The 10,801-nt window shown below is 37.1% G+C and overlaps 1 protein-coding gene across 1 annotated transcript in view; it reads left to right on the top strand.

The window, feature by feature from the left end:
* Positions 1-1,467: 1,467 nt before the first annotated feature.
* DISP1 (dispatched homolog 1 (Drosophila)) overlaps positions 1,468-10,801 on the top strand; it is a 33,433-nt gene continuing 24,099 nt past the window's right edge. The window contains exon 1 of the mRNA XM_008950208.1: positions 1,468-1,973. Coding sequence (XP_008948456.1) covers positions 1,468-1,973 — 506 coding nt within the window. The remainder of the gene's footprint in view (positions 1,974-10,801) is intronic.

Below are 10,801 nucleotides of genomic sequence, written 5' to 3'. Positions count from 1 at the left end.
CACTTTCTGCTCAGAATTAGCATTCAGGCAATTAAATAGCTCAGCTGGCTGGGCAAGCTTAGCTCTCTGAGCACTCAGCGAAGGTATCGGGGGAAGAAAACGAGTCAGAAACTTCCTCGCTTATCTGTCTTAATCTGTATGTTTTGTCTTTCTGCAAAGTTCAGTGTCTGTAATGCAAGCCTCGCAATTTGGACGTGGAATGTTGTCGATTAAATTCAGTATTAAAAAGGAGACATGAAGTTGGTCAAAGCAGTTGTAATTAACTGATTCTGGGTTTTAAGCAAGTGTTGATTTATTCTTCTAAATAGTACATAATTAGTGTACTAATTTCTTCCTCTTTCTTTTTTCTCCTCCTCCCTCCTCCCTCATGTAACTTGTGAAACAAATTCTTAGCTAAGTGTAATGTTGGACCTTTCATGTTATTTATCAAAATAATAATCTCCAAGTTATTTTCAAATCTTATTAAAACACAATTATAGTTAACAGGGGGGAAATTGGCTGCTGGAATCACCTGAGACAAGTTTTGATTTTGAGCCAAGCTTCTCAGTCAGCTTTCCAATGTTAATAGTTTTCACTTATTTACATTTTGCTTGAAAAAGACAAGACTTTGGAAGAAAATCTTTAACATCATTTTTTTTTTTTACAGCACAGTGTATTTCTTAACTGCCTTTGGAATACATGTCACTCTGAAGTATGAGCTTCTCGATCATCAGTAATTACATCCTGGGATTATTTCTTTTTTAAGCTTGGGAAAAATACATGGTTTTATTTTTTTCTTTTTACTATCCATAACAGTTCATTTTGCACTTCTGCGTAAAGACCTAGTCTGCCATCCAGAAATTCTAGCAGAAGTCTGCTGAAGTGGCTTGATTTATTTAAACAAGGCATTTTCAAGTAATTTCTTAAAAAATACAAATATGCCTTGTTTCCAGTAGAAATTTGACGTAGAATAGGAGTTTAGGAAACCAGCATTTTAATGATTCTTAAACAATCTCTGCTGTGTCCTCCTGTCTCTTGCAGACTTTCAAAGCACATAGGAAAATTGCAGTGCAAGTTGTGGATGGTTACAGAGTTTTATACCAAAATCTGTTTTCATAAATAATGGCTTTTACTTAGCCTTGTGCAAAATGATCTTGTTCCCATGCATCTCAACCATTACTTGTTAGTTGTGACCCAGAGACTGTCAAATGTCTATTCATTTGGCTTACATTTTGGATCAATTACTGAACTTTTACATAACTCCACTCTTAACTTTTTGTTGAACAAATAGAACTCCTTCAAAACATTCCTGGCAGTGTGTGCCTGACTCCTTTCTGTTCCCTCGTGTTGCGAAAGATGACGATGAGGGAGGAGCTTTACTCATTTTAATCTATGATTATTTCTGAGCGTCTGAAAACACCACAGCTCTGTGAACTTTGCTTTATTTGTTTCTGCAGGAACATTGTGCACCCGTCGAGAACTTGGAGCATGGCTATGAGCAACGTCAGTGACTCTGTGGTCCTGAGCAATGGCAGCATCTTGTCCAATGCTGCCGGCCCAGGTATCGTCGCGGCTAATGATGGAGACGTTGCAATCCAACAGCTCCCATCCAAGGAAACACCAAGAACAAAAGCGAGTCCAAACGGCTGCCTGCAACTCAATGGTACAATCAAACCGTCCTTTCTGCCTTTAGACAACCAAAGAACTCAGCAGATGTTGTCGCAATGCTGCCACCCTTGTCCATACCATCATTCTTTAAGTAGCCATAATAACAAGCAAGAATGTCATTCAGTGGTTGGCAGCTCAGCACCATCTCCTATAACTTCGTGCTGCATGCAGCCACATACTGAGTATTCAGCATCTATTTGCCAAAAACACACTCCCATATATCAACCTGCCTGCTGTCTTCAGCCCTCCCCATCCTTCTGCCTTCACCATCAGTGGCCTGACCATTTTCAACATCAGCCTGTGCAGCAACATATAGCCAGGATAAGGTAAGTAGATTGTATGATTTGCTCGTTCTCAGTATGAGGAACCTCTACTGTAACTATATATTTTTTTTTTACAAGAGCAAAAATTCTTAAAGAAAGGTAAATCAGATTTCTTCCCCCATGTTTTTAAAAGTTAATCTTTGATGTATTACCAACTTAATTTTTTTCAGAAATCAAGTCAGGGCTGTGACTGTATGGGCTGTGTTGATGCTCCTTAGTGAATGAGTTCTTTCTGGGAGGAAAAAAAGGCTGTGTTTCCTTCTTTTGGAGGGTTGATTAGGAGCTCATTAACTCTTTTAGAAGACACAATGTACATCTGTGGAAAAAAAAAACCAATACAGGGATAGCCTAAGAAAACACTGAAAGAATTGCTATGTCTGCATAATTCAGTCCAAATCCATCTCCTCAAAAAGATGCATTGAAAAATACTTGTGAGGATTCTGTTCATAAGTGTACTGGGTGTTTTTTCTTTGCCAGGTCAGCTGGTTCAGTGAGTTGTCCCCATGTCTTTTCAATGTGTGTATCTGATACATGTCAAAGTTATGGTCAGACTGAGAAATTTTGGGTCATTCCAAGTTTTAATCCTTTCTATCCTCCGCTTCTTATGAACTTACATCTTTGTATTTGTTAGCTTTGGAGTTCCAGCGACAGTAGTCTCAGCTACAAGGAACAACAATCTAAAGGAAAAACTTATATAGCCTACTGTGGTCAGTCCAAGAGGCAAACTTCTAAAAACCAAATTCCCTGTTGCAGTAAGACACTTCTGAGCTTTTATGCAATGTTATTCCTTTCTGAATTGCAGTTGGGCCAAACTGGATGAATTTTCCAGGGGGTAATAAAAGCTACACTTTCCTCTGTCATCCAACATTTGCATCCTTCCTGGAAAACTTGGAGCTAGAAGTATTTCTCAGTCAGTTACAATGATTTTGTCTTGATGAAATGTATGAACTGATTTTAAACATCTGAGAATATCAAACTGGGACAAATATGTAATGTGGAAAAAGTCAAAGTGAATAAAGCTTTATTCCTTAAGGTGAAACCAAACAAAAATAAGGATAACAATACAAAGTGGAAATCAGCTTTCCCCTGCTAGTGATTCCTCTTACAAACAGAAAAAAAATCTTCATTGTTGGAACTGTGTACAATCAGACATGATTTTTTCACCCTATACTTGTTTAAATGCTAAGTAAAGATGAAAAATGTATATATTTTTGTATGCAAAGGTATGGAGGAAGTTGAGCCATTACAGAATCAGTCAGTCATACTTTTTCAAACTGTCAGAATGGGTGCACTGATTACACGGGTTTTCTTCCTGCGCAGCAACACTGTTAAACTTCATCTGCATTCCACAGTCTTGAGGAAGGGAACAGTTGTGATCTATAATCTGGGTTTCTGTTCTTAGTCTAGGAAAAAGAACAGTGAAAAGTTCTTTCAGATATGGTAAAATTATGTTTTCCATAGCATTTCACAAATCCAAAGATTTTGTTTGAACTGCTCTAATTGGGGTCTTGAGCCAAGATGCTTTTTTTCATCTTGCACTTCTGCACCGTGGTGTACATTTTACATAAATGTATGTAAATTATAAATAATGATTTATGATGAATGTGCATCTTTGACTGTTAGCAGTCAAAATAAGGATACAATCTGACCTGGAAAGCACCTGTACTTATTTACTCACCTAGATAAGTTAGCATACTCTACATATGCCTATCAAGTGGTTAGTGTTTCATTTCTCGAATTGTTTCTAGCTAAGGCAACTGAATTTTCTGAGCAAGAAGATACTTGCAATATGCCTCATAGGTCAGCAAATGAGATGAGTCCATCTTCTAAAAGCTGCCAAGCTTCTGGTAGCTGTTACCTGTTCTTTCAGCTCTAAACATGTGCTAAACAGGACTCGGGTCCTGTGCCATGATGGGGAAGCTGGGCTTCTTGTATGCATTTTAATTCCTTAAACTGGCTGTAGCTGAATTAATGGACAATGTATATGTCTGACTGTATCACTTGTGTTATTAGCATGGAAATAAAGATGTCTTTTCTCTTGGATAAAAAACAATTACTGATTCTGTAATGGCTCAAGTCTACAAGGCCTGTCTAAATGTCATAGTCTCCTGTTACACTGTGAATCTAGTTTATCATACTGAGATGCCATTGTTCATGAAAACATATTGATAGATGTTAAGAAGGGGGAGCAGCTGAACACAGCCCTCCAGGTGGATGGATCAATGCTCAGGAAGAAGCAGACTCTCTCACTGGTAGTTACTTTGCAATGCTAAAGAGACTAGGTAATAAATGTGTATTCCTTTTTTACATTCTCAGATAACTTTCAGTACACAGAAGATCAACACTTAATTACGTGGTATTTTTATGTGACCTTTGTTCCACACTCTAATTTTATTACATTTTGAGCCTATAATCTGCACAACAGCTTCTTCTCCAGATATTTTTCTCACAAGGCTAATTGGAAATCATCCAGCTTTATAGCACATACGTGTTTTAACAGGGTTATTTAAAATGCAGATTCTGATACAATGCATTAATTAAATTCAGTGTGTAGTCAAAATAGCATTCCTTTGGGTTCTATGTATTTTAAAAAAAATACATTGAAATATTGTTATAATTTTACATTTAAGAGAGAGGAAAAAGATGTGATTAGATAGAGAGGGGCGAACACTTTTTGCAAACTGTATTGCTAATGCTTACAGCTCTGGGCAGGTAACCAACTGTTTCAGCATGGCAGGTTTTGTCAGGTATTGGAGCCCAAGGCTTAACGCTCATCCGTGACCTAATATTAAAGGAATGTGGCTCTGGTATATCACTGCAGATTAGAGTCTATAAAGAAGACAGATCGAAATAATGCTGCACTTGTCCTGTCCTCTTAAAGCTGACTGGATCTGGAACTTTGTAGTGTGTTCAGCTTTGAAGTTTAAACTAAATTACATGGAAATGTCATTTATACATCATAGCTTGAGTGGCTGGGCAACTGGTGATTTTTTTAGATTGGCAAAAAAGGCTTGTAGCATGAAAGAAAATATTTTTAGCAGTTGGTTGTTTATAACATGATTGTGGCAAAAAAATCTATTGTAAAAGTAGGTAAAATAGGTCAACTGTTGGTTGTAATGATTCTGACGATTTTTAGATAATTTTCTGTGGTTGGAAGGCCTTGAGAAAAGTTTGTTGTGTTGTGTTGTGCACATATTTAAGATGTAGTTCACTCAAACGTGCGCATACCTTTGCGTTTTAGTGGGCATATAACTTCACTGCACGAACACTTCCTGGGAAACTCTAGCCATCTTTCCATATCAGAGTGCAATTGTCCGGGGACTTTGTTTGCTTTCTGCAAAACAGTTTCTAAGCTTACCTGTTTGGACCATGAGATGATTTCTTCTTTTCAGGTACTATTAGATCTTTTTCTACTCTGCCTCTTTGGAGAATTCATGTTGAAGGAACCCTTTTTGTCTGAATGCACTTGTGTATCTCAAGAAACCTGTGGTGCTTAGAGCCACTGGAAAGTGGGTGGTTATTGCCCCTCCTTTGCTTCCATCTGCTTCTGTAATCATCAGCAACCTTCACAGGCAGTAGACAGTAGAAATGAGAAAAGCCAAGTAAGGCTGATAATCTGAGGAAGTTGAAGAAGCATGAAGACTGATGTTTGACAACTGGAAACACTAAGTTAGGAGTCACAAGGGAAGAATAAAACTATGCAGCCCAACAGCACGTTTAGTGGGATGAAAGGAGAAAAAATAAATAACAAAAGGTTGCATATTCTAGCAGATCTAAACATGACAGTAAAGAAATGTAAAGCCAGTAAACCCTTAAAATCATTCCTGGCATTTTTCAAAACCTATTATTTATATAGGAATTTGTGACTGTAATAAATAAGAGCAGAAGAGGAAGAATGTGCATAGATTGTTCAGTAAGTCATCTCAGGGTTGTGGAGGACTTGGGGGAACAGTGCTGTCCATGGCTGTTGTCTCTGGTACCAAATTGAATTGCTTCTCTCAGACTTGTATGTGATTTTTTTAATGGGAAAACACCAGTTAAAGGGTACCTGTATCCTTGCTAATCTTGGTGCCAGCTCTTTTGGAACCTCTCTTTGGGGATCCAATTTAGAACTTGAGACAAAAGGCAGGGGAGAAGAGGTCAGGGAGCTGCAAAAGCGCCGACAGCGCTGCTGATGAGGAAAATGCTCTGAACTGCCAGTGCATGGAGGGCTTGCACTTCTGCAATATTGAACCAATAATTCATGCAAGTACTCCTTGCTCTGAGTAGACCTGCTCTGTATCACCTACCGTTATTCACATTTCGAGAGTATACTGTTAACACTTTTGGCTAAAGCAGGTAATTAAAGAGAACTGTTCTGAAAAGCATCTCAATTATCTCTGGTAAAAAAGACATGCTAAAAGGACTTGTGGGAGGATCTTCATGATCATGCAGTCATCTTAAACTAGAGCACAAAAACAAAATCAGTTTAAAGTCTCACAGAATAATTAATTTGGCTAAATAATTTTAAGATTTTGGGTTATGTCTATGTTGCTCCTTGTCCTTCACCAGACTCCTTAGTTTGAATAGCTTGGATTCAAAATTTTTGCTTCCTAGACCAATTTATATTCTAAGCAAGGCAAAATCCATAGTACTTCAGAGTCAGGAAACTGGTAAAGCGTTAATATCTCCAGACTTATTGTACATCTTCCTTTCACTTAGATTTAATCCTTCTTTTGAACTGTTTTGGCATTGCAGATTTATGTGATAGTTCTGGGATTCTGAGTTCTGCTGTATCTCAGGGAGTTCTGTGCCACACACTGTTTAAACAGTGTTGAAGATATACTTGGATACTAACGCTTTAAATTAATACTTTTAGAAGGAGATCTGTAAAAAAGAAAAAACGCTGTGAAGTGAGGATAGAACATTATAGCTGACTTTTACCCATTTTATATTTTCCTTGTAGGTATTTGGCACAAAGTTTAGAACCAGAAAGAAAAGCTCTTGTTTTTTGAAAAAGTAAGGGAATGTTTGCCAAATACCAATCTTAATAACAAGACTTTGTTATGAAACAGCTCCCTGCTTGATTCCAGGAAAAGGATAATTAATTGTTATCTAGTACATTCTGCATTGCTTGCAGAGCTGATTATATGTATACACATGTATATAGTATTTTCAAATATTCTTATTTCAGCAGCATTAACTGTTCACAAGAACTCCTACGTGGAGTTTTTAAACAAAGTATTTTCCACCTATCTAAATATTTTCCAGTTTTGAAAAGTTGTTAGCCTCTGTTGTATTTGATGCATTAAAAGATGTTTTTGTTCCACTTTTTATATGAAATGTCTACTAATGTCTTTTGTTCAAAATAAATACGTATATACTGGTATAAATTAATGAGACTTTATCCTTTTCCCTAAGAAGACTGAAAATAGGTATCTTTAAAAAACATCCCTTAAGTCAGATTTTTGAAGGTTGTTTCTGAAGGTTGTTTATTAACCTTCAGCAACTATAAACCAAAAGCTTTCACCATCATTTCATCCAGTGTTCAGGATGTTGCAAGTATCTTGATGCTGTAGATGAGGAGTTCCCATGTGATAGTAATTGGTACAGAAACAGTACAAATTCTGGCTCTGCTCACATTTAAGGCATTTTTTCTGTGCTAAAACAGGAATTCTTTATCCAATGGCTTCCCAGAATGAATAGGCTGGAGGCACATGGGAAGCGCAAACTAGGTGCTCCCTTTCATGTCGTAGCATTAACAGCCTGGTGGCATACTTGGGGACTTCAATATAGTTGAGGAAAGGAAGGGGAGTGTGTAACAGTCTCATGCGTCCTTCTGAATCTGAGTCCAAATGTAGGATTCTCTGTTGTGCAAGTGTGGAGGAAGAGCTTTCCATGTGACCAGACAAATGAACTTGTTCTTTTTCTTTCTTGGAAATAGTTTTTCATGACAATCAATAATTTGAGCTGTGCTCTCTCACTTTTGATCACTTTACTCACTTTGACTTTTAGACTTTCATTATCTCTGAGTGTAATACCTTTTAAGAGGTTTGTTCTGGTTGTGTTAATTAATTTACTGTTCCTGTGATAATTATTGTGCATTGTAGGCGATCCACGTGCTCCCCTTTCTGTTAGTCTTGCACAGAGCTGAAAGCAAAGGGCTGACATGCAGAGTGACCACAAAAAAAAAATTCCAAGGGATTTTTACAGGCTTTTTATTGTACTAATTAAGAACCTAGTATTTCTCTGGACTTCAGATTGCTTTGCAGCAAGCATTTTTGCAATAGGAAAAAGGGACTCGGGAGGTTCTTGCTCTGGTCTGAGTGCAGCTGAGTATCAGCCTGGCCATATTTTGACCTTTAGTTTCTGCCATTTACAAACTCCAGGTTCTGCGTGTGCTTGAAGATGAATTTCCCGTGCCCTGTATCCCTCACCTTTCCTTGAACACCAGAAGAGCTAGTACTTAACTACCAGTCTGCTGGACCTTTGAACTGCAGTCTTCAGAAGACATAAAGCTGATAATGTGAGGGAAATGGTAAAACCCATGGCTCCTTTCTTTTCTACTAAATTGACTGGAAAACCAGCATCAGCTGTCTTCATTCCTGAAAAGGACTAATAGATGTGGGTTTTGAGACAACTTTCAAAACTAAGCATTTACATACACATATTTAGAAAAGAGAAAAAAACGTGTGGCAGAACAACCAAAACGATGACAGTTTGTTGGAATGTTTTAACCAAGTTATCCTGCACTTCTGATTTTTAAAATAACAGGTTGTGGTAAGCTTCAAATGTGAAACAAGACAACACTAGACGACCAAGAGCAAAAGTCTAAACGTGGCCAGTCTCAGTTTTCAGCACTCTTAAAGAGATAGAGATGGGTTTTGAAAGATTTGGGAATTCCAACTTCTTCAAAGTTTTCAGGCTTCCTTATGATAAGGGGAGAGTGCACAGTGCAGAGCATCGACTTTGGAAGGTTCTTTGTAAGTTGTCATAATTGTTTCTGACTCCAGCTCTTTCTAGAATCATTTGTTCTTCCTCTCTGATGATATTTCAATGTTATTTTTATCTTCTAGTAAGTAGTAATTGATGTGCATGCTTTTTAAATAGTGGTGCTTGAACAGTAAAACAAAATGAAGTCAAACACAATGCAAGAGGAAAATGCAGAGAGGCTGCCTGAGAAATCTGGCATCTTTGGGGATCTTGGCTACAATACTGAAAATCTTTAAGTGTTCGATAAATATTTCCTTTTTTGCTTGCTTCTTACTGAGCAACCAAAACAAATTTAATCTCAGAAGGTACCAAAGGTGATGTCACACTGCATAAGTACAGTTTTTCGTCTGTGTCAGCATAAGCTGAAGATTCTTCTTCATGTAATTGCTTACTAAATCCTTGTAAATCTTCCAGTTGTGTTGAAAATACACTTGTCATTTAAAGTGCCATCATTTAAAAATTACAATGTTCTGAGTGAGTAAATTCACAGATATAGGAACTGCAGCTCAACACCAAAATATATGTTCAAAGTGAAATACAGTTTAAGTAACAGTATTTTCATTTGCTGCAAGAGATTAAATATGTAGAAAGATGAAAACTAGTATTTGTCCCCATGGTCAGTCCAATAGTTTGGAGAAATTATAAGGCCTTGTTGTCTATCTTCAAAAAAGCTCTCTGGTCAAAGGAGGTTTTTTTGAGAGCAAAAACAAACCCCCTGGTGACTTAGATTCACAAATTCTTACATCTGCAAAGGAAGAGTGAAGCATGTACCACTTGAAGCATGATATATGACAGTCTGAAATCTCCTTGCTTCAGAGTCAAACCTACATATGCTTAGTGTCAATTATTGATGCCTTTAAGAACATGGATATCAGGCTTCATGGAAAAATACCTTGATAAAAAAAGGTGCTCTTTTACATCTCTTTCATTCTCTTTGGTATCATGGGATGGAGTTTTTCTTGTGTGTATGTTGTGATTTCTTGGATCATGTTAATTTCCTGTCTGTCAGAGAAATACAAGAGGGGACCATGACCTTGCATTGCTCCATTCAACTGGGAAGTGTAATAAAAACAACTTTGAAATAAAGTATTTTTAAGGAAGGAACTTTTTTCACCAGTAAAAATGCTAAAATCTACTCTAGTCATCATTTAAATCCCAGAACATATCTGTTAATTTCACTGTAATTACCAAGAAAAGAAAAAAGACTAATGGTTTTAGACTCGTGAAGGATCTTGAAATAATATTAGTCTGCTCCAAATTAGCTGTTGGCTTGTTTTCAAATAGTGATTCATGATGGTGTTTTACTAAGCCTTTTTTATTGTCTTGAATAGTTCAGAACTTTTGTTTAACTTGCCAGGCAGTGGTATATGTGGTGCTGTGCTTAATGCTTCAGAACTATAAAGGAATATATATAGAGAGAGCTTCAATTAAACTTTTGGAAAAAGAATATACTTTAAATTATGCATAACCTTTGCCATTTAAAGCTGAGACAATCCAGTTAAAGTGTGTTTGATGTCAATTTTCGTATTGACAGTTTGAGAACTGTGTTTAAAATTGCCTACACCCATTGGAGAAAAGCTTAGGGCAAAAAAATATATGAAAGAACCTTGTAAGGTGTATATTTACTTGGCTCCTTCATAGCCTGTTAAGATTTTCCTACAGAGAAGGTGATTTAATTCCTGTTCAAGACAAGTGAATCAAGTAGATGTTATTAAGGAAAAGAACCAGCTTTCCTAGTAGTTGATAATATTTAGTCACATGTAGAAGATATGAGGGAAGTCATTAGAAGTCAGTATTGCATGAAAGAGGTACTGAGGAACCTTGAGCTGAAAAGTTTATAAGTAAATCCTGGGTTCCTG

Source organism: Merops nubicus, unplaced genomic scaffold (assembly GCF_000691845.1).
Source record: "Merops nubicus isolate BGI_N331 unplaced genomic scaffold, ASM69184v1 scaffold422, whole genome shotgun sequence".
NCBI lineage: Eukaryota > Metazoa > Chordata > Aves > Coraciiformes > Meropidae > Merops > Merops nubicus.
This window is presented reverse-complemented; position numbering and strand designations above follow the sequence as displayed.